This window comes from Strix aluco, chromosome 3, assembly GCF_031877795.1.
Source record: "Strix aluco isolate bStrAlu1 chromosome 3, bStrAlu1.hap1, whole genome shotgun sequence".
Classification (NCBI taxonomy): domain Eukaryota; kingdom Metazoa; phylum Chordata; class Aves; order Strigiformes; family Strigidae; genus Strix; species Strix aluco.
In genome coordinates this window covers 112,849,876-112,874,134 of record NC_133933.1, presented here as the reverse complement: position 1 = coordinate 112,874,134, position 24,259 = coordinate 112,849,876, and the positions used below count along the sequence as shown (strand labels likewise).

At 36.3% G+C, this 24,259-nt stretch overlaps 1 protein-coding gene across 6 annotated transcripts in view; it reads left to right on the top strand.

Annotated features, from left to right (window-relative positions):
* The window catches only part of EIPR1 (EARP complex and GARP complex interacting protein 1), a 91,500-nt gene that overhangs the window by 46,778 nt on the left and 20,463 nt on the right, over positions 1 to 24,259 (top strand). For 3 of the 6 annotated variants that reach the window (XM_074819984.1, XM_074819983.1, XM_074819985.1), the window contains one exon: positions 15,625 to 15,724. In XM_074819984.1, coding sequence (XP_074676085.1) covers positions 15,625 to 15,724 — 100 coding nt within the window. The other 3 variants (XM_074819986.1, XM_074819987.1, XM_074819989.1) reach the window with 3 other exon arrangements.

Here is a 24,259-nt window from a genome sequence, read left to right as displayed (position 1 = left end):
GATTAGACGTATCACTGTATTCAGAAGTGTGTTGTTTAGGCTACTTTTTTCTAAAATCTTGGCTTCCTGAATGTTAAATTTCTTCATGGTAGTGTCTTTTAATTATTTTTTTGTTTGTTTTAATCTTCACCTTTTACCCCTTAAGATATGTACTTACTGTCTTTTAATTTTCCATAATCTGTTTCTATCTGATGCTGGGATTCCAGAGCTCTGTGTGGTAGCCTGATCACCAGAGGAGGAATAGGGGCCATATCACTGCTTCATATCATTTATGTGAATGCCAAAAATCAGGTTTTTCCTCTAATATAGCTTGTAGTAAGTTCATGTGTAATTTTCTGTCTCCTGTTATCTGACTTTGTTCACTACTAGTGATCACAAATATCTGCTACCATTTAATACCCGTTAACTATGTATGTGTGTATATATACACATAAAGATTTGAAAATGTCCTGTGTTACAGAGAGATAAAAAGTATAAATGGAATACTTGGCATTAATACCTCTCACATCATCTCAGGCAAGCACAACTGAGGTAGAGGATCTTGTTCTAGAGCAGGCTTTTCTATTCCTGCCTCAATCATAGTGGAAACAGCTCACATAAATGAGTAAAATAAACGTCTTGTGCCAAATGTGTGTCACTTAACAGGCCATGTCCCACTGAGTAGTGTGTTGACTATGAATAGCAACTTAGATGTTCTTTTCTATTACACATTTCAGATGAAACTAGTTTAGACACTGATGGTACAGTCATTAGAACCAACCATAAATGAAAAGCAATTTTCCTGAATGCGAAGTGTAAATACTTTTCAAGCCTCGATGTGAAACCAACATTCTGGTGTACACAGTTGCTTTGTATGAGATCAGTGGTGGTCTGGCACCTGACACTCACAGTAAGAAGGGCAACGCTTATTCTGGCTCTGTCACTTCCCTTGCCATTAGAGCATACTCGTACACATTTTACTCGCAAAACACAGACTGAACACTGAACCCAGGGGTTCAATGTGACTATATGCACTTTAAGGACATAGTTTAATCCACAGAGCTCAGTAGAGCAGTGTACCACAACCGCTACCCTCATTAAGGGTGGAAGTGTTTTGAAGTCTTGATAGCTTTTGAAATGATACATTTTAAACTTGATAAAGACTTAATTTTTTGAAGTTAATTTTAAAAATGAGTCAGAGTGCATGCTTAAAAAAAAAAAGTGTAAAAACATAAAGTGGGCTTTTATCACATCTTCTGATGCTAGACAGGGAAGAGTGCCATAGTTGATAGTACAGTTTAGCGATGCAGGGTGTAATGTTGATATCGGCCTTTGCATCCTCTAGTATGAACTTCTGTGACTCCAGCTAGTAGCTCATGGGAAGGGGTTTTGTGTGTCTTGGCATCCATACCATAGGTGCTTCACAATATTCATGAATCTGGGTTGCAGCTTATAAGTAATTGAGATTTGACTGTAATTAAAAGGAAAAACCAAAATATCTTGAAAACGCATCTGACTCTGTACTGTGGCATCTACTACCTGTGTCTGGGCTTTATTTGCTTTCACTGTTGTTCATGTGTTCCCTGCTCTGCTTTATTTCTTAACTTTTTTCTTTAAGGTTTATCTTTCTGAATTGTTTTTCCTCTTCCATTAAGAAAGCTTGATAGTTGAAAAATCGCCTCACAGATTTTTCTATTTCTAGTATTGTGTACTAGGTAACGCAAGGGGGGATTTTTTTTTTTTTCCAGGTCTGGCGTTTCAGGTATTGGTTTTGTTCAGTTGCTTACTGGTGTTAAGAACAACTGATCCTGTGTTTTCTTACCTTTATCTAGTCTCCTTTATGGAACACTGTGCTCAAATGTCTCTGAAATTTCTTATTAAAAACTAGGAGGGACATATTTAATGCCAGTTCTCTTCTGTGAATCAAGACCAAAAGAGCATTTCCAATCGATTGTGACTAAAATCCTAAACTTTCCTCGCATGTTTGAACACTGTGCCCTTCCTGCTCAAGATCTTTGGAAATAATTTTCTAGTCTTGACAAAACCTTTGACAAAAATATGATCTCCAAGACATTACAGGCAAGTGAAAAAGAAATGTGCTTTTCTACTGTTCTATTTTATCTGGATTGCTTGAGTTACTGTATTTAAAAATTAAGCATTAACTAGTCACTTTCAGTTACTGAGATTGTTTACTGTGTCTAAGCTTCGAATCTGGGACCTGTCAGAACTTTTACTCAAACTCTTGTATGTAGTAGAGTTCAGAAAATTAAGCAGGTGCTTAAATTAGGTAAATAGGTCTGTTAATTGCTCTGTTTGGTTCAAGCCTAAGACTTTTTTTTCATCCTTTACCTACTGTTCCTCACATGAGACAAAATGCAAAGATTTCAAGTGTAAAATTCCCAAGTGAATTACTTCCACAGTGGGGGAAAAAAAATACATGGAGATTTGTGTGTTTATAGAAAAAGCTTTTGTTTGTTTGTTTAATTTTGTAGATAAATGTATGTATTCACACAGTGTTACACATGTATAACCACAGGTATGTTGCTCTATGAAATGTTTTAAGATTCAGTAATTAAAGGAACTTGCCACTGTGTATCTTGCAAGAAGCAGTCCAAGGTACAGCCTGGATAGGAGAGACCAAGGAAACAGGACAGTATTTAATGAGATTTTGATTACTCCTCCGAGTGTAGCTTGGAGGAATCCCTAAAACTGTCTGTTAAAATCCTGAAGACTTACGTTTTAGGAGTAAACTACTGTTCTTCTACTTCCTCAGTTTTCCTACAGACTTTTTTGATAGTAGATGTGACAGGATAGTCCTCAAAGGAGGAGGATACTACAGGCCATGAGAGGAAGTGTAATCTGTGAGATCTTGAATTTGGAACTCAGCGGGGACTTTTTCTTTTGTCAGAAGTAAGGGCGCAAAGATGGAATTTCTCCTCTGGCATCTGCTGGGAGCAGGCTTGCCTATATCTGCTTAATGGCCTACTTTTTGCTTTCCAAATTTGGCAGGTATAAAATAGGGTGGATGCTGCTCGGTAGCAATGTGTGCCCTTCAAAAGTGAGGGGGAACAAGTGAACTAAGTTGGATGGTCGTCCATGGAGTAAATTTGGAATAAAATAAAAGCAAAATAAATAAGGGGAGAGCGTTAGATGGACAACATAGGTACAACTGTAAAGGGAAAATGAATGGAGATTACACTGACAAGAAAAGTGAGAGCTCAGTTGTGGGAGGCCTGAAAGGTGAGAAATGAAGAATTCATGTTTTATATGGAAAACAATAGTTAGCTGCTAAAAAAGGTTGGGAAGGTATGAATATGTTAGGAATAATGATAGATTACTTCATTAAGCTTCTCTGCTTGCTGAAGTTGGATTTTTTTAGTGTCTCCCACTCAATCAATCCTAACTATGGACTTGCAAATATTACCACATCTAAAAGAAATTAAGGAGGAAGACAAATTACACTTTTTTTTTTTTTTAAAAAGTCACAGATGTTTCAAGAACTCTGGGATGTTTATCACTAAAATATTAAACTATAATTTTGAATTCACAAAGGAGAAAGTTACTATAAAAGAGCTATTCCTACAGACTTTTTAAGTACTCAGATCTTATTTGCTATTTCATTTAAGGCCTCCAGATAAGAGTACTGAGAAATACCATCTCTTCTTTGACTGTGTGATTGCACAGTGTGGAGCAGCCTCATTAAGGCTGGCTTTCTACAAAACCACAAATTTGTTACAACAGTCCTTTCAACTTGAATGGACGTTTACTTTATTTAAGATACATAAGATACTGTACATAACATATTATTGCCTCAGTTTCATCATGTTCATTCCATTAATGAACACAGTCACCTGATGAAAGTTAAGCACATCTGTAATTGATCTCCTGAAGACAGGCGAGTAAGTGTATTTCAGAATTGAGGTCCAGAAGTGTTTTACTTATTCTTTTTGGCCTTTAAAATAGTATTTTGAGAAAGAAACAAAACCCAACAAACCACAAAACATTGTCTCAAATAAAAAAGCCGAGAAGTAAGAGAATCTGAAACTCAAAAGAAAAGTGAAAATGCTGTTTTTAATAGTTCTAACACTTTCACATTGCATTCAGGTAACACTTTCATTTCCTGTCATGATGTTGGTAACATTAATTCTTCTATAGTACCCCTCTGATAGGCATCAGGTTATATGTTAAAATTCTGCCTTTAGAGTTTCATTTAAAAAGTAAAAAGACCAAAATAATTGGACTATATCTAATGAATTTAAACCTGGAAGTAACACTCCTTTTAGGAGGATGGTATGTTTTATAGCAAAGAATGTGATAAATGCAATCATAATGTTTTTGGTATGAATACCTTCTTTTACTTTAACTCTTCATATGTCCCAGTACCAGAAATATAATTGTGAGGAAGGAGATCTCTTCGATATTTGTGTAGAGGTTTCTTTGAGAGTGTCAGGAGTGCCAATTGCATGGGCTGGGATATAAACTGAACTCCAGGTGCTTTTAGGTTAGTTGTTTGTTGGTGGTTGTTTTTTTTTTTTAACAGCTGCCCACCTGATACTAATTGTACTGTAGGCCTTTCATTTTTTTCACATAATGCACAAAATTTTAGAGCTATCAGGAGAACCATATCAGCGAAGCTTAATAATTAGTGACAGATTCAAAAAATGATCAGCATTTAAGAATAATTCTTTCACACCTGATTCATTCCACGCATTTACATTCTCCATCAGCCACCTCTGGTACTACAAAGGTGAGGTATAGAGAAAGTTTTTTGGAAGAACTTACTATATGACAAGTGTCTTCACTAGGAATGTAACTTACAGTTGCTTAGCAGTACTGTCACTCACCCCTTTATATTCTGATCCTTTCTAAAATGGCAAAAATTTTAACTGCATCTTATGTTCTACTTCTCTCTCTTCCCCCTTGTTAATTCTTCTGTGATATCCTGAATTCGTTACAGGATTTTGCTCTCTTGAATCTTTGATTATCATTTATTGTAAATAAATCCATGTATTATATATAAATCCAAATGTTCAACCATTTGTTTTCTTTCTCACATTTTCTCTCTCATTTTTCCCTTTTATCATCCTCTAAAATGTGTCTGGAACCAGTAGAGTAATTTATAACTGTCATGTCTCTCTTTCATTCCCTTGATTGGTTTTGGTAATTTTGAGTGGCTAGTATTATGTAAGTTTAAAACTTTAAGCTATTCAATTTAATCACATATACTAGGGAATAATTGCAATACATAAATTGGATAGTGAATTACTAAAACATTGTGTTATGTGCCCAGTTTATTATGTTAATTTTTGATCAGAATTTATTTGACTCTAGTGTTGTAAAGATGAGAGAAACTTAGTGAAAGTGAAATCAGACATTGAAGCAAACACTAAGGGAAAAAGATGTTGTATTTCTTCTATGTGAACTTGCTCTGTGTATTCAGTTCACTTATGACCACTTCTGATAAATTCAATAGATTTCATATGCTTAAAATGAAAATTAGCTTTGTTGAAGTCTTTGCAGTTGTTTGTGTTTACCTTCCATTCATAAGTTGTGATACAGAAAATAGTACAGAAATTGCGTTGCTCTACAAGTAAAAAATAATCTGTTTGTAGAGTACTATTTCACTTCTTCCCAACTTGAAAGTAGTTTTTTGCTTCAGTTCTCACTGTGCTGTCATATTCTCTAGTTTTACTGCCAAAATAGTTGAGATTTTTCCACTGAAAGATAACAGAGCTATTTTTAAAAGGCTTTTTTTCCTATTTATAATGCCACTTCAGCTATTCTTAGCACAAAAAAAAATATGGTTGCAGTCTGCCTCAACTGATTTTTCAGGTGAAATAGATACCAGCTGGTTTTATTTTCAGTTTTTATTGAATTGCTTAAAAAGTTAGTGGGAAACATTAAAAAAATAATATTGCAGAACTGTGGAAAAAAATTAGTTATACAGGAGAACTATAAATGTTCGTGAGGAACTAGCTTTGCAGAGGTGTCCCTGTCTTCTTGGTCTCGGACTCTAGTTTGCTCTCCAAAACCCCATTAAGCATTTACTATTTAGAATGTTTTTTCCTCAGAGTAGAATTCTTTCCTAGCACAATATTCTGGGATGATTAGAGTGCTTACACGGTAGTTAAAAATTCAGGTCTTTGAAATGTCTGTTGGATGAAAAAATTGATCCTTGTACATTTGTAATTAAGTGCATCTATTTGGTAAAATGTATGTGAGAGTTAAGAGGTGCTTTGCAGCCTCAAACAGTCCATCCAGCCCAGTGTTCAGTCTCAGGCAGTGGTGATGGAGAGGTTATTTAGTGAGACCAGACTAGCTAGAGTCACAGCTACTTCTTGTAGTCTGTTCACCTCAAATTCCCCCAGTACCCAGAGTAACTGGATTAGGGATGTTAGAGAGGGTACATCTGTGCCAGGTCCGTGTAAACCTTTATCATTCTTGGTTTTGCTCTTCTTCTGAACAGAAGGAGTGGTGACTTTTCTCAACTATCAGTGCAGATCCTGGGCAATCCTAATTTTTTTAGGCATGTGTTTCAAATCATTGGAGTGTGTTTGGAGGAATGTTCTGGTTTGTTGGGTGTTGTGTGTCTGTGTCCTGTCCTGCCCCCCCCCCCGCCCCTCCAACCATGCATATCTTGTTTATTACAATTAGCAATAAATTAGTAAGGATATGCTATATCTATCTTGCCATCTTTTAAAATATGCCATATGAAAATATTCAAATTGCCATGTCTGCCCCCCAACAAGTAGATATGTGTTTCCTTAACGAGTCTGCAGAGATTGCTTTTGCCCACTCCAGCAGTTTCACAAACAAGCTTGCTTCAGCCCTTAATCTTTATGTTAGTACATGGAAAAAACTATTGGCATCATGTGACCTCCAGAGGTTGGACAGGACTTCTACCTGACAGCTTGCTGTGTGTTTTCCTGCCAGACATTAATACTACTAAAAAGTTTTTCCTAGGTTGACCACCTACTGATCTTTGACAGATGAGCTGGCTATATGTTTCTTTCACGACATGTCACATATCCATAATATTCACTTCGAGTTTTTTTTTAAGCCCTGTTCAAGCAACAGAATGGAAATGATGTCCATGGCAGCAGCTGTTCCACAAGCAGTATGTTGTAGAATAATAGAGGTTATGTGACTTCTGTCCATCTGCTTTGGAAATGAATCCTAGCCTTACACAGTTTTCCCACCCCCCCTCCAGTTTCACTGAAGAAACTCATATGTGCTGGAAGGTTCTACTCTTTCACATGTGCTGTTCATTGTATATAGCAGTTAATTCTGGGTAATAGTAATCTGTTGTCAGTGTCTGAAATGTGTTACTCCTTACTTTGAAGCATTTTTCCTGTTGGTGTTAAGAAAGAAGGTGAAAACAACTTTTAATACTCATGTAGATCTTTAAAATATTCATACTTTTTCGAACAGTTCCTCTTTGGACATGTTTCTTGTCCAAAGCGTGTTGTCACTTGATTCATTTTCATATTAATAAATAGGTTTCAGCTCTTCAGTAAATTGTTCCTAAAACTGTTAAAAATATTTGTCTGTGCAAAAGTATCTGCAGATCCTCCAAGCAGATAAACAGCTTTATGCTTAATAAAGTCTTTTTCTGGCATGGGATATGGAGTTCAACAGGTATCATTAACTATGCTGCCAAAACACTACATTGCTATAGTAATTTAACTGCATATATTCTAGACCTTTTGTTATTATAGATAGGTCACCAAAAAAACCCTACAGCTATAATGCATTCTGCTGTCTCAGCACACCTATCTCACATGGACTTGTTCTAAAACACTTGTAAAAAGGAAAAAGAACTTCCAGAATGTTTTAAAATAGCCATTGAGTCCTCAGATATTTTAGCCATCAGTAGGATAATTAAAATACTACTGTAAAATATTCATCATGGTAATGTGACAGAAACTTAACGTAACTTTTGCAAGAGCTGTCCTATGTGTGGACATGTATTTAGCACTTGAGGAATATGGGAAGGCATGGATGAAACATAATGAAGTTAAAAGGGTTTTGTGTATTTGCCTTAAAGTGTTATTTGCAAGTGTTTCTGCCATAATATTTAAGTATTCTTGTTGTAAGTAATCCAGCATTCATTACTTTGAGGAAGTACTAACTTTCTTACTCTGAAGAATACAATCGATTGTATTTGATGTTTCATAGAATTTCAGAAACAATTCATAACCTTTTTAATTAACACCCACCCTCACCCCTCAAAAAGCTCTTCTCTCTCCTCCAAAAGAGAATAAATAAGAATAAAACAGCCCCCTAGGTTACAGTTAAAAAACAAACAAACAAACCCCCCAAAACCACACAGAAACAAACAAACAAAAAACCCCCAAGAAAATAGTGGGAGATCTGTTGGTAAGCTATCTTTTATATAGTAGAGATGTTATGGAAATATCCTGTGACTGTGCATTCTTAATTGAAGACACATTAGTATTTAACAGTACTGCTCTGGTCAAACCAAACCAGTGCTATAACTTCCAGCCTAATGGAAATCAACACAACAGGGGAAGCCAGGGGTTATAGTCTGTTCTTGTACCCTGGTGTTGTTATAACTGTTTATCACCACTTAAAAGACTAGGAAATGTGTTGTCTGTATGTGATAATTCATTTGTCAGTTACTCAGGTTTGATAGACAAAATAGCTGCAGACAGAATTGAGAAAAGTACTGAGGCACTTTGGGAAGGACAGGCTGGGATGATGAGGAAGAGAGTGTCCTCTCTGAGGGAGAGCTGCTGGAGTTCATGGAGCTCTATCTGGGGATGGATGATGAGACAAATGAGGGCTTGTGAGTAAGGATTAAAGAGCAGACTGCTACAGATGGCACAGTAGGCTACATCATCAGGAAGAACAATTAGATAAGGCCTTCTGCAGACAGCTAGAAGTAGCCTTATATTTGCAAGGTCTTGTCCTTGTGGCGGAGTAAACCACCCCAGTATCTGCTGGAGAGACAACACAGCAGGGCATAAGCAAGCCAAGGGAGTTCCTGGAGAGCATTGATAACTTCTTGACCTCAGTGACAGAGGAGCCAATGAGGAGAGATAAGTCTTCTGGACCTCATACTTACTTATAAAGAAGGAAGAGCAGGTTGTGGATGAGAAGGTCAAAGGTGGCCTTGGCTGCAATGACCATGAGATGGTGGAGTTCAGGATCCTGAGAGGAGGAAGCAAGGCAAAAACCAAGCTCGCAGCCCTTGACTTCAGGGAGACAGACTTTGGCCTCTTCAGGGATTTGCTTGAATAAGTCCCAAGTGGTCGGGTCCTAGAGGTAAGAGGGGTCCAAAAAAGCTATTTAATATTCAAGGATTGAAACTCAGGAACAGTCTATCCCAACAAGCATAAAATTGAGCAAAAATCTGGGTAATATGCTGGTTATGCTAGTAAGAGGTGGACCTTAGAGGAGAAGGCAGCATCCTAAAAAATCTAGCATATCTTTTACGTCTTTGAAAGCAGAACTTTTTCTGGAAAGATGAACTAATATTCCTCATCTGTCTGGAATAAATACATGTGACAATAAACAGGCAAAATTCACCTTAATATCATTAATCGACTTGTCTGCAATACCAAACAAACATGGAGAACCCCCATGACCTTGATGAGACCATGCTACAAGACTACTTCATAGCATGTATTCCAATTAGTGCTACCCATATTTCTTACTCTGTGGGATTTTCATATGGACTATCTCTCTGAGCACAAAAGAAAGAATCTGCTTCACCCACAAGTCGATGGGAAGTAATTTAGGATTTCTTAGGTTACTGCAATCTGAACAACTGTAGTTACACTCGTAAGAAATCTCACCACACACTCTACAGGAACTGTCTGTGTATAGAACCTGGTGATGGGTTTTTTAAGCAATAAAATACACACAGTAGAGCATGGTTGACTGATGTCTCGAGTCTGAAAATGGTTAGTCATGGCTTCTTTTCTAGAAAGTACATCTTGCTCTTCACTGTTTCACACATTTAGTTACATAGCTTGTTCCTGCTTTGCGTCCACCAGTAATTACTCTTAGTGCTGCAAGTATATACAGAATGTAGGTAAATTGGTTAAACTACAGACTAGAGATGTTAATTCCCATTTCATGACTTGAAATATTACCAGTAACAGCTTTTGTCAGTTCATATGTAGAGTCTGTATAATCAATTTGCATGATCTTACTTTGCTGTTTTAAGCATTATTAATATGTAAACCCATGGCTAACCAGACAGAAATCTGAGATTGTTAATGAACTATGCAGGTGTTCACATGTTGGTCATCACTTTAAATCATTAATAGCTCAACAGGAATTTAATAGTTGTTTCTACAAAATGGATATCCAGGAACTCCTACTTAAAATCAATGAGTCCTATATCTTGCTTTCTTGTAACAAATTCACTACCATGCTTTGTGTTAGACTGTGTACTCCTAGGATTCAGGATGTCTTTATTATGTTTACCTTTTCAATGCTGAAATTAATTGGGCCTGTAAAGCAAGAATCACAATTCTTTTTCTCACTATAAAGGTGTTTAATCGCAGTGTGGTAGACAAGGAGATGTAGTAAATACAAATATTGTGGATGACCCTTTATTATTTTGCATTCTGCTTTATGATTTTTTCAAAAAGTCTTTATGTGGTTGCCAACACTGTAGTATGATAATTTAAGGGAAAAAAAATTAAAAGCACTTTAGAGTTAAGTGCTTTTTCTGTGTCACCCCACAAGGACACAGTGAATTCTCTTGTATTCATTTGTACAGCAGTTTTATTTTTCAGAATGTAAAAATAATTTAAGAACCAGAATAAAACCCAGCTGTCTTTGGGGTTCTTGTCCAAAATAATCTTTAACTTAATTTTTCATTCTTCTCAGCAACCTCTTAGCTAAAAAGAGGCTAAAATAAATTCACCTTATCTTTCAGTTTTTTAGGAAGGTATGGTTCTTGTTTTACTGTGTCTTGCGGGGTTGGACACCAAAATATATCTCAGTGGCTGAGAATTTTGAGACAAAGCATAACTTACATGTGCTTCCTGCATCATGAACTTCAATGCATTGCAAAATAACCAGAACTGTATTCATTCAGAAATGTGGCCACTCTGTAGAGCGCTTGGATAAGGAGTAAGAATTGTGGGTTCCAGGTTGTCCTCAGTCCAATCTCCTTCCTATTTTAATAATGTCCTAATTATCTGATTAGCAGAGTCATCTTTAAATTTGAATTATTGTACTGCAAAGAAGGCAGGATATTTGAGTCCATAATACATGAATTTTTCTGATGGGTTACATTGAGGCTGCAGGATGTTCTGCTGAGTTGCCAAATGTTTAGGTGTATTTTCCATTTTGCTGTGCATGAGAATTTTCAGTCTAGCAAAATTTTTCCACTCATAGAAATAAATGGTTGTCACTTCTATAATTATGGTTAAGCAGTAGTTAATGCTTGCTTTGTCCAACACATTGTGGCTGACTGTGGTTCACATCTATGAAAGTGTTTGCATGTTGCTTTATTCTTCTTTAGTCTATAATGGAGAACTTTGAGTTGTTCATTTGTAAAAGCTCAGTACGTTAATAAATGATGGTGTTAACTATCTTTTCAGCATAAAATACAGCTAATAGAGTCCTTTCATGTGTGCATTTGAGTGAATGTTTTAAATTCTCTTTTTTCTTTACTAGGAAAACGTTCTCTGTAGACATAATTTTTTTACCAAAAACTACCAGCTAGAATCTAATTTGAAGCATCGGGAGTCAGATGATAACACAATAGGGTAAAAGGCAACAAATATAATTGCTTGTCTGCTGTTTATAGATTATCTAAAGAGCAGCTGTGAAGTTGACACTCAATTTCTGAGTGGCAGCTATGAATTTGACAATTATCTTGTCCATTTCCAAAAACTGTAAGCATCAGCAACTGTTGGCACACTCAGGAAAATGGTATTGCCTGGTTTATCTGTTTTCCTTTTTAAAGGAGTGTCTGAAAATTGTTCTAAATGAAAACTTCAGTTTTTCAAAAATTTCTATCTTGCTTTGAAAGCCTTTTTTTTTTTCCACTCACCAGTGTTCCTCCCCCCACCTTCTCCCCAGTATTTCATGTTTAAAATTCAGTCATGACTATAGAATACAGCTGAACATGTTACAAAGAGTGATTTGAGTAACCTTCGCTTAGATGATAAAATCTGAATGATCACTACAACCACACCCATAAAACAATGAACTTTCATAAAAGACAAATTAAATAGAAGCACAATGGGCATCTCACAAGGACAGAGTGAATGTGGAGAGACCTTTTCATTCCAAGGTATGTCAGCTGGGTTATAATTGGCTCTAATTAGCACACTGTATTCAGCTATAAAAATTCTTTACCTTGAAACTCAGTGACACTCAAAGATGTGAGATTTCTTCCTACCTTTGAAAACATCAGAGAAAGTGCTTCCAATCAAGCTTTTATAACTGAAAGTTCAGTGATCAGTGCAGGAAAGCTGCAAATACATCAACAGACATAAAGAATATTGATCTCTGGCTGGAAGAACTCTTTAAGGTTAATTGGTCAAACCAGATTTCATTATCTATAATTAAAAATATATCTACATATATCAACACCAAATGCTAGTTATACTTTCAGCAATATGTAAAAAAAATGATGGACTTCCAGTTGATTCTGGTCACATTTATTAAGATTTCTTAGTTATCCATTCAGTTGTGTGATGATCCTGATGTCTTTCAATTTTACTTTGGAAAACTGGATTGTGGAAGGTTAGCTGTGATCACATGCAGGTTATAATGCATTCATTTTTTTTAATCCTGTTGTATGTGTTCATAAAATGTTTTCATCTCTTTGAAGGATCTAATTGATATATCTGTGCAGCAGAATTATATGGAATTCTGAAATACCCATGCCAGTGCCAGTTGGTTACTTCTCATTATTATGGGCAACTGGTGATTGAATGGATAATTGGTACTGCTTCCTTTTTATTATCAACACTCATTTTCAGTTGCTTGTAAGTTTTCCCAAGTTGTTCCATACAACTTTAACAAGAAATGCTTTTGAAAAGAAGATTGACAATACCACAGACAAAACAGCCCAATTTAAAGCAAATTGTAGAATCATTCTGGTCCCGTGTCCTTGTTAAAACACATTTGAAAACATGATGATACCTTAATGTGCTAAATGAGTGATTTTTGTCCTAATACAAGAGGCCTTATGACATAAAAAGGCCTGAACCATAGGCCTCGATCCAGAGTTGACTTCTGAGTGAAGCTCCCGACCAGCATCATTTCAGCATGAAATACGACCATGGTAATATCATCTGAAAACTATAGATAAAGAATATATTTTTGGACCTTAAGCCAGCTGTTTCCTAGAAGACAGGAACTCCTTGGACACGCTTGGGATCCTGGCCAGATCCGGGATGCGCCTGAGTGAAGTGAAGCCAATCTACCTGGTGTTTTCATGCCCTTTTTTTATATGATTTGTTTGTTAAACTGTATAAAAGCAGGACCCTCTCACAGCGAAGATGGAGACCTCACCTATGAGTGGACGCACTGCGTAGGACTTCCGAATTGCCAGGAGCAGTTCTCCGATCCTTCGCTGTGACGGGGCTCCCCAGCTGAAGCACCCATCTGGATGATGGTAAAGTATTAGGGCAATTGGTGATGTATCTTTCTTAATCAGTATAGCTAACTCTATGTAGTAATGATTGGGTGCATTACCTTGCTTATTCTTTCTGCTGCTTTAAACTAAAGTAAAATAAGCTTATCTTTTTAACTTGGTGTCTGTGTCCTTTCTGTTGACCCCGTCAACTGGCAAAACAGCTCATTACAAATGAACTTTTAGAATTAGTTAATTTCCATGGATTGACAGTGTAATAAGGATGAAGGTTATGGTTCCAGCAGAAGATAGATGCAGAAGCTAGCCCTTTCTTTTATCTGCTCTGTTGCCTTAGGGAGAAGTTCAGTGGGAGCAGTCAGCCAACACACCCTTTTAGTTATAGTTCCAGCTTTTTCATTTACTTGGTGTTAATTTTCTTTTTTGGCATAGTTTTATTTTGTCTGCATAGTCTGGGTTCTCTGTAACAGCAAAGGGGTGCAGTCATCTGCTTGTGCAGAGTAAAAAGCAATGAAACTGTTCACAGGAGAAACAAGAGGATTTTGAGAGGAAGATATCTGCTGAGAATAACCAAGGTTGTGTTTCACTTATGGTGTGAAAAAATGACACTATGTCACTTCTTTCTATTACCTGCAACTTCCTATTTTCTTTTCCTTGTGTTTTATACCATAAGATTACGTAATGTTCCATAGCTTAGATCTAGGGCAAGCCAGGTCATACCCACTGCCTTAGGAAGGTAGGAGTAATGAAAAATTGGGGATAAAATAGGAGCATGCATAGTGTGCAGCACTTAGTTAGGAAGGTAGCTAGTGGCTGCCTAATGTTGGACTCACTTGCCCAAGGCTGCATCTACTCATGCAACCTCCTTTCATCTCTTCAATCCAGCTACTGAATTGATTGATGCAAAAAGCTAAACATACTGTTAAACTTATGTCTGGTGATGGACTGTTGACAAACCTCAAGAGGTACTTCATATATGCACTGAGGATGAGAGCAGCGCATCAAATGCCTTTGAGTAACAAGGTTTTTTCTAGAGATGGGGAGACATTTCTCCATGTAGCTATTGTTACTAAAGTTGTGATCTCTGCCTTTAACTATATTGTGTTGCAGCCATAAGATAATTGGGAAGTTGCACAATTCTTACAAGGAAGTGTTGGGTGTGGAAGCCTATTCTCATCAAATGAAAAGTGTTATTCTTTTAACCTTACTGTGTTATCTCCAGCAAATTTATTAGGGTTATAGTGCATATATTTACCTGCGCTGCCCATACTGACTGGCTTGAATATGCTGCTTCTCAAAACAGAACTAGACATGAGGACTGATTTTTTTGCATTCCTTCATGTATTGCATGAAACTGGTGAATCACAGGTAAAAAGCATATGTTGAGTCATAATGACAGCTGCTGAACTGGAAGAGGTTTGCATCAAAGCTCTGAGGCTTATGATTTTTGGTGCATCTTTAAGAAGGGATGCACGACATTACATAGGAAGAACTTTGAGGTTTCACAGTAAAGCACTTGAAAGTGAGTGTGTCGAGGTCTCCATTTTTTTCTGTGTATGTATGCTGAATGACTGCTACAATGGCGTAATCATTGTTTTGCATGATCACCATATGATGCAGATTGGATGTCAAATGGAGTAAGGATTTGAAAAAGCTCTCTTTTTACAGTTAGGCTAGCATCGAGGGAAACTGGATGGCATTCCTTTTTGCGATAGATTTGGGCAGGATGTCAAAGGGCACTCGAAAAGGATGTGTGCATTAGCACTGACTAAAAGATTCCATAAGCAAGCCTAGGTTTGGAATCACATAGCTTTTAAGTAAATGATGCTGTGATAATGTTCATCTAGTATGTGTAAAATGTGCTAGATTGCTAGTTAATGGCAGATTTTGCACTTAAAATATGGGACAGGTTTTAGCTGAAGGAAACCATAAGGAATATCGTTTAATATGTTTTGGAATAGATTAGATTCACAGAGTTAAAATGGCTTCCTAGTGCAAATTCTGATTGATTTTAATGTTAGGTTGTTTCTTTCTTTTCTGTTTCTGTTTTACAGTGTTATGTGGGAACCAATGGGAGATGGTAAAAAGATTATTTCACTGGCTGATAATAACATATTATTGTGGGATTTACAGGAAAGTTCATCCACAGCTGTGGTAAGAAATTTTTTTAACAAATCATGATATACTTGAATATAGTACAAACATCCACTAGCCTAGAATTTGCTAATCCTCTAACTACTCCTTCAGAAATATCTTGTTGCATTTAACACGAATGGGGAAATTAATACTCTATTGGTTGTCTTGAATAGGAATGTTTAAGAGTAATATTTTTTATCTGTTGCTAGTGATTAAATATTTTTCATTTTTCTAGATTTCCCCTTACTTTCCTACCGATTTTACAGTGAATAATCTAAAATAAAGCAATGCTACTTTGATAAACATGTATGAAGGAAAAATTGGTGATCGGTAAAGCCAAGGGTTATTAAATTCAGATAACAGAATATTAACTCATGTTAATACCATGCAGCCCTCTAATTTGCAACCATTGTTGTACATAAAAGCATAATATAAATTTCTCTATATACTATGCACTGCTTTGAGTTTTCAGTATTAAATTACTATTACACTGTTCAGATTATTTCACTCATTAAAATCTTCTTATTAAGGAACATATATAAAAAGGTGTCACTGGCATAGATTTCTGTCTGATTATGCCACCTTTGCTTGTTTTGCACAGTTTGCTCATTTATGTGTAATGATATAGATTGTATATAGAAGTCTTTGAATGTTTCTGTATAGAGTCATTTAGGTCACTGTCTGTCCTTAAAAATGGAAACTGATTATGTCAAGGACATTAAGTTGATCTGTTTTCAGTTCTTGAATGAATTCCTCAGTTCAGGGTTAGTTTCTTTTCTTGGATGCTACAGAATCACATTTTTCAACTGGCAGTTGCTTAGCCATAAACTCTTCCCTGTTGTACCATCTAACTGTGTGCAAACAGATGATGTCTTGAGTTGTTACGGTTTTGCTAGATTTTGCATAGTGTCAATGTAATGTAATATAGTTTAATCCTTTATGTTCATAATTAAGCCCTTTGGGTTCCTTCACTAGATGACGAAGCCAGCATTTTTTTGCATGGAACTTCAGTTAGGGGTATGTTACCTTCCAAGGCTTCTTCAAAGTAGTGTTTGGTTTTATCAAATTGATGTTGAGAGTTTCTGAAGGCTCACCTCTAGGAGCTTGTCTGTGGTATTGTATCCACTGGATTTGCATTACTCCTGCATTAGTCAGTATTTCTTTTCTAATGCCTGCATAACACACAGACTTATTTTGAATGCCTTCTTTAAACCTCTTGAAAAACTAGTTTTGAGGGTGGTGCTGCTTCCATGCTATAGCTCTTCATGCCTCCTTGAAGTGCTAGGACTTTTAGACTACTCACCATTATCCCTTTCTCTCTTTGGGCAGCTCTGTCATCTCTTGCTAAAGTTTTTTTGAATGTTAATTAGTTTTTTTTCCACTGTCCCAACCACCCTTTCATAACTGTATCAAATTTCTTCCTAATCTCTGAAATATGATTTCCTTTGGAATGCTGTCCAGTGTGTTACCAGTCTCTTTGTATGTGTGGGAATCTTGTAATGAATGCCAAGTTCTTCATTTTTTTATCTCATTTTATTTTGCTTGGGATGTATTTACTAAAATCTTGCATGTTGTGTCTTCCTTTTACTATTCCTTTCCTCAGAACTAACCTCTTCACTCCGTCACACAAATATTTGTGAATGTAACTATGACTTCCATTTTCTTTTCTTTCCATTGCTAGAATTGTGATCTGCATAATTTTGGAGAGGACTAGACTCTTCACCAAACTATGTAATTTCGGTATGATTTTGAAATCAGTATTCCTGTCCTCAAAGCAATATTCAGCTTGCTGATCCCTTCAGTATTTCAGTTAGTGTTCCTTACACAGAATATCTTTTATTCTGTTACTTTTAAAATATGCCAAATATTGATAGCAAAATAAAGTCTTCAGAAAGCAAAGTAAGTGATAAAAGAACTAAGGGGATTTAACCTGTGACGTTTGTTATAAGCTTATATTTGATAAAAGGAAACAAGAAAAAACAAAAGTGAAATTCTGCATCATAAAAACCTGCTTTATCTAATGAAGCTAAAACTATGAAAACTATCAAGTCTTGACTGACATGTTCAGATAGGAGCATTTTCAAGTGTTTGTTAAAAATCTTAGTTTGCATAAATTAGGAGTGTCATTTAGATTTTACAGTTAGGCTCTCAGGAGACCTGATACAGAATTTGACTGATTCTCTATATTTCTGTCTAAAATAATCTAATATCTCATGTCAGTGCGCTGTAGATTAGAATTGGTTGTGATTAAAATTTTACCTGGAAATAACTGTTTACCATTATCAGTCTTCTGCTCCAACAATTCTGAGTTACTCTTAGATGGTATTTGCTTCGTCACTGAGTCAGTGACTGCTTTTAAAGTGAAGATTAATACTGAGAGTCCATGGAAACTTGACTCTCAGAAAACATACCTCCAGGCATCTAAATCTTAAGCCAGGTGAATCTCTTCTATGACTGGTATTGTTGCATTCCTGTTGAATTTTTGTCTGCCACAAATTTGTCTCAAACATGTCTTTTGGTTCCTGAGTTAACCAGAGCCTACCTGAACAAGAGGAAAGCATGAGCATCTCTTAAAATGCCTACCATAGACTTCTTAGTAATCAAAATGATGACAACCTAAAATCCAGTATCATAGGCTTTTTCAGGCCTAGAAGCAATTGTTGTGTATTTCTGAAATATTTGAAAATTACCTCCTTCCTAAGAGATTAACTCACTGTTAGAAGGCTGAAAAACAATAACTGTTACTCTGTAGCAATTCTATATTTGCAGAAAATTGTGTAGGACTGACAGTTACAGGAAGCAATGAGGAAAAAGAAATGTTTCATTACTGAGATGGCTTTCTGTTTAAAAAACAAACCCAAACAAGCAAAAACAAAAAAAAATGTAACACTCTACCCACCTTTTGCTGCCGTAGTATTTAGAACGTGAGAGAGAAATCTGTGAGAACAGGTTGGTTAAAAGACAACGTTGATAGGGGTAAGCAATAAATATATTTTCCATTTGGTTATCACCATGTACAAGAAGTGTTTATAGGCCAATAAGCTGTTGGTGAAATTTCTTTCTGCGCATATCCTGTTTATAAGGGATTGTTGAATGCAAAATATGTTGTAACCCTAAAAAGCACATGATTTGTATTTTAATGCTTTTTGGTCAGTAAAACACAGTTTTCTGGGGTATTAATAAAAAGAACTTTTTTGGCCTTGAAAACAGCTATAGAACAGCCTACGGCAAAAAAAATCAACTCTTAAAAGCATTAAAAATGGGGCATGTATGTTTTTTTTTTTTAAAAAAAAAAAAAAGAGGGGAGGGGTTTCTGAAGAGAGGCCATGGAAACTGTTCATAGTTCCTAAGGTGTCTGTCGGTGCTGTGTAGAAAATCCTTGCCAGAATGTCCACATTTGCTTTATATAAGAATACACAGAGAGATTATTTAAATGAAAGGAGACATCGTATTTATTGCTCATTGGGATAAAAGGTTGACCATCTTTGGCCTGTCTTAGCCACTGATGTCTTACCACCTACCATGCTATTTGATTCTAGCAAACAGTGGCAACACAGTAACTAGTAAACTTGCATATTCTGTAGGGACTGTTGAGGGGGAAAAAGTCTTTACAAAATACTCCTGTTGCTGTAGACTTGTAAGTGAAAAAAACATGTACCTCTGTGTGTGAATACATTATTTTAACTGAATAAATCCACAGCCTAGAATTAAGATAATAATAATGCCAGTGTGTTTGAATTTTTTCCCTTTTTGTCAAAAACATGATGGTGTTCAAATTGAATGACATCATCATCATTAACTAAAAGTAGGATCTGGTCCACTGTATCTGTATCAGGTAATAGAAGTAAGGAGGTATTAATTACACTGGTGCAGCACTGGTCTTCATATTTTAAGAACACATTTCAGTTGCTTTGGTTTTGGATAGGTATGCATTATAGGGAATATTAATTATAATGGCAAGAGGTAAACCCAATGCTACTCTTTATGGACTTTTATGTTTGTGAAAAAGTTAATCTAAAACTTGGATGTAGTACTGGTGAAAAACTGAAGATATTTGTGTTTTTAAAATTTTGCATACACCAAAATTTCTGCTTGTCTACACTGATCAAAACTTCAGAATCTTTTATTGGGTTCATCTACTCTATCTGCCTGGGAGTTACAAGTCGCACTGTTTAATTAGAATTAGCCTGAAGAATTTTAGGGTTCCCATTTTTTTCAGAGCTGCTTTGTAATAAAATTACAGGTGTGTTCATTCGCTGAATTATCTGGTCAACCTGCCATAAGAAATATTAACTAACCATAACTTACTATACAGTTCTGTGGGTTTGCGGCATTTTTTTTTCCCCTTTCAACTTTTTTTGCTAACTTGTTTCTTCATTACAGTATTTAATACAAAATATTTACGTGTATTTGCATTAAGACAAGCTTCTCCTGTCCTTTTGATCACTCCCTTTGTTATTGTTTTGAGGACATTACCTTCTGGGGTGAAACTAATCTTATGCTCACTGCATCATTACCTTTTGCAATTAAATTAGCTATTCTTTGCCATTTATAATCATTAGCTGAACCCAAGAGAAGCCCAACCAATCCACAAGGTCTGGGTAGATTCTTCTGAAAAGATGACAGTTAATATTTCTGTACACAGACTTTAGGTTAGATGTCACCAAATCACCAGAACTCTTCCTTGGGGTAAATGCAGTGTGTTTGGAATGACAGATGAGTGCAACAGGATGGAATGGAGATGTTAAAATACAGATATTGTTATGTTTGCATTATGTTTTCACGAAGGGGAGGGTAGAGGTGTGCTTTTGATCATTTTTATCCAAATGATTAATTAGATTCCTTTTAGATTTCTTGTCCAATCTGGATTCTTTAGTAGCATTTAATGTATAGGTGATCTTAATTCAGAACAACAGAAGATATCTGGCAGTGGCATTCCAGGCAAGATGGAAGATCTTGTGGGGAAGATTTCACAGTCTATCTGGATGAAAGTAACATATCCAAATGTAGGAGGATGTTAGGAATAAGCATGAGATGCTTTCTTGGCAAGATGGCTGCTGTTCCTCAAGGCAGGAAATACGTTGTGGACTTTAAAGGAGAACTTTGTAGAGTGCCCCATAATTACTGCAACTAGATTAAATATAGATTAATTAAAGGAGGGCAAAAAACTGTCTGAAGAAAAATGAAAGAGAAATTACTGTGTCAGAAGGAAGATAGAAGACTAGCTCTCAAAGAGTTGGTGTTGGCATCAATTTTGTTTAATGGCCTCCTTAACTATAGCATAGAAGTAGGAGTGAAATGATGAAAACTGTTGATAGTAGAAACTTGGAATGCATCATCAGTATATAGGAATAACAAGATATTTCAGAGGGTGAACTTGATGTTTAGTTTCCTTTTTGTAGTATAAAGCACACAACTTGTGTTTAAGAAATAAAAATATGTTCTTGCTGTTGTTGTAGATTCTTGTGTTCTTGTAGATTCTGTAGATCTTGTGTTGTAGATTCTGTTATTTAGCTACTCTGAGAATGACTCTGAGCTGCCAGTATGATGAGGCTATTTGAAAAGGCAAATGATTGTAAGATGGTTCAGGAGACAAGAAGAGTTACTTTTTTTTTTTTTTTTGTATTTCAAATAATTTCTAAGTGTTAAAAAAACCCCAACAATATGTTTTGTGTACTTCAAATTGTAATGACCATTTTTGTCAAGAAAGGAAAACAAAGTAATTTCCTTAAAGAAAATACAGGGTATCAATCTATCGATAAATATTTAGTAGATTGCTGCAGTTGTTAAGCTTTACATAGAAATTTGCATCTTTTGCTCTCCCTATGTAATGACTGATAATCCAGTTTTTGCAAATGAGAAAATTCTGAAACTAAGGTGCTAATCTGTGGGCTAATATTGCACTCTACTAAGTGGATTGATTTTAATTAACAGAAACGAAAACTTCATATTTTTAACATTTTTATTCTAGCCTTTGTTTCCTTATGAGAACATTGCTTGAGTCTCACTGGTAATCATTTATGTATACTAAGAAATGTAGCATTTACTTTAATTTGGTACTTTTTTAGTTATCTAGAAAGATGTTATATGAAACTCAAAATTAATCAAATTAGAGCATTAGAACATTCTCTGTTTTCAAAATATTTTGTTCTTGGGAGATGTTTTCTAATGCTTTGTGTTAAAGTTTGAGGGAAACAAGTGACCTTCCAAATGCGTGACATAATTATTGATTTTTAGTTTTTTAGTTTTTCTACCTTAGATTCAGTTCATACATTAACCAAAAAAAAAAAAAAAAAAAAAAAAAAAAGAAAAACAAACCCAAGTTGTGCATATAAAAACTATAAAAACTTCTTTATTAGATGAAGATACAGTGTAGTGAGGGAACAAAACTACATGTTTCCAGTTACCAGTTTCCAGTTACCATTTCATCCAGAAGTTTAGAGAACTTTAGAACTGGTCCTCTACCGTTGTTTTTCATATTTTGTGAGAGAAGAAAAGTACAGCCCCGTCAGCCACCTCAGGAGAAAAATTGATAAATTTGGCCACTCATCTGCTTCATGCTTCTCAGTTCTAAGAATGGTTATGCTGGTCCATACCCGAGTCCATCCAGCCCCAGTATTGTGCTTGAAACAGCAGCCATTGTAGACTCCAAGGAAGAGTCCAGTGGAGCAAATGTATTGGGTCCTTTACCCTTAACACTCAGTCTAATTAGTGTAATCCTCCATAGGTCTTTTTTACAAGTACTTTCTTATTGTGTTCTTGGACATAAGTAAGCTTTATGTATTCAAGTGTCTTTTGTCAAGGAGTCCATCGAGTGGAGAACCACTTTCTTTTGTTTGCTGTTGAATCTGACTCCCTACAGGCTTCGGATGGCCCATAGCTCTTTTTTTGGAAAAGAACATGAACAACTGGTTCACTGTCTCCGTGCTGCTTGTGGTTTTTCTAGATAACTTCTGTACTCTCTAGAGGTTAATGTGTTGTTTACAGTTTGTGTTTTTTTTTTTTTTAAGGATACTGCCTGTCCTTTCCTCTTTCCAAATCAGTCCTTATGAGATCAAAATTTGAAGCAGAAAAAGAGGCATCTCAGATCTTAGTGATGTTTTCGTAAAAATAAGTTGGAGTAATTGAAATTTTCATTCGAACACACAGAAATTAGTCTTTCAAAGCTAGGATAGAATTTTTTATATTCAGATACTTTGCTTTTGTAAAACCCCGTCCTTCATTGAGAATAACATAGACATCTCTATTTCGATCATACTGCATTGCTTAATTTTTTTCAGAACCTTTTATTTTTACTTGAAATCATTGCTCTCATGCAATTGTAGTATAATATCATTATTATTGTTCTTATATCGCTAGCTTTAGGCACTGATCCACTTAAGCACTTAGAAACAATGTTAAATCCATCAATATTCTCAATACCATTTTACACTGTTCAAGATTTTGTTTCGTCCAGACTTTTTTCTAAAGTCAATGTGTCATCCTTGCACAATGCAAAAACAATACCTAATTCTGTGATCTAAAAGTAGACATGGGATCTTAATCACTTCCTTTGATTTCTTTTTCCTTACTGTAAGTCACATTTTGAGTTTATAAAATATTGCCATGAATTGTTTTCCTTCGGTATCCAGTGATGCCATCAGAGCTGCATGTCTTCATCTTCTGGATAGCACAAATCCAAATCCTCATGTGAGATGGATGTCTAAACTATGCCTTTCTCATGTTTTCCTTCTGTAGTCAACTTTTCTGCCTTAAAAGAAGTGGAAGGAAGAGTTCAAGAAAACTTGCTTACGTGTCTGTATATTTAGGCATGAATTAAAACTAAAGCTAAAGGGTTTTTTTGAACAGGCATTTGTGATTCCAAATGACTAGTTTTGTTTCCTTTAAGCTCATTTCTTGGATTTCCAGAAAGGAAAATTGCAGACTTCCTTCTGTTACATGAGGATTTCTTCTTTATGTATGAAAACCTGATCTCCTCCTACAACAGGGCGACCTGCTTATTGGATGAGGGAAAGGCTGTGGATGTTGTCTACCTTTAGTAGGCCTTTAGTAAGGCCTTTGACACCGTTTCTCAGAGCATTCTCCTGGTGAAACTGGCTGCTCATGGCTTGGATGGGCACACGCTTCGCTGGGTGAAAAACTGGCTGGATGGCCGGGCCCAAAGAGTTGTGGTGAACGGAGTTAAATCCAGTTGGCGACCGGTCACGAGTGGTGTCCCCCAGGGCTCGGTTTTGGGGCCACTCCTGTTTAACATCTTTATTGATGATCTAGATGAGGGGATTGAGTGCACCCTCAGTAAGTTTGCAGAGGACACCAAGTTGGGTGGGAGTGTTGATCTGCTCAAGAGTAGGGAGGCTCTGCAGAGAGATCTGGACAGGCTGGCGCGATGGGCTAAGGCCAACTGTAGGAGTTTCAATAAGACCAAATGCTGGGTGCTGCACTTTGGCCACAACAACCCCCAGCAGCGCTACAGGCTTGGGGAGGAGTGGCTGGAGAGCTGCCAGTCAGAGAGGGACCTGGGGGTGTTGATTGACAGCCGGCTGAACATGAGCC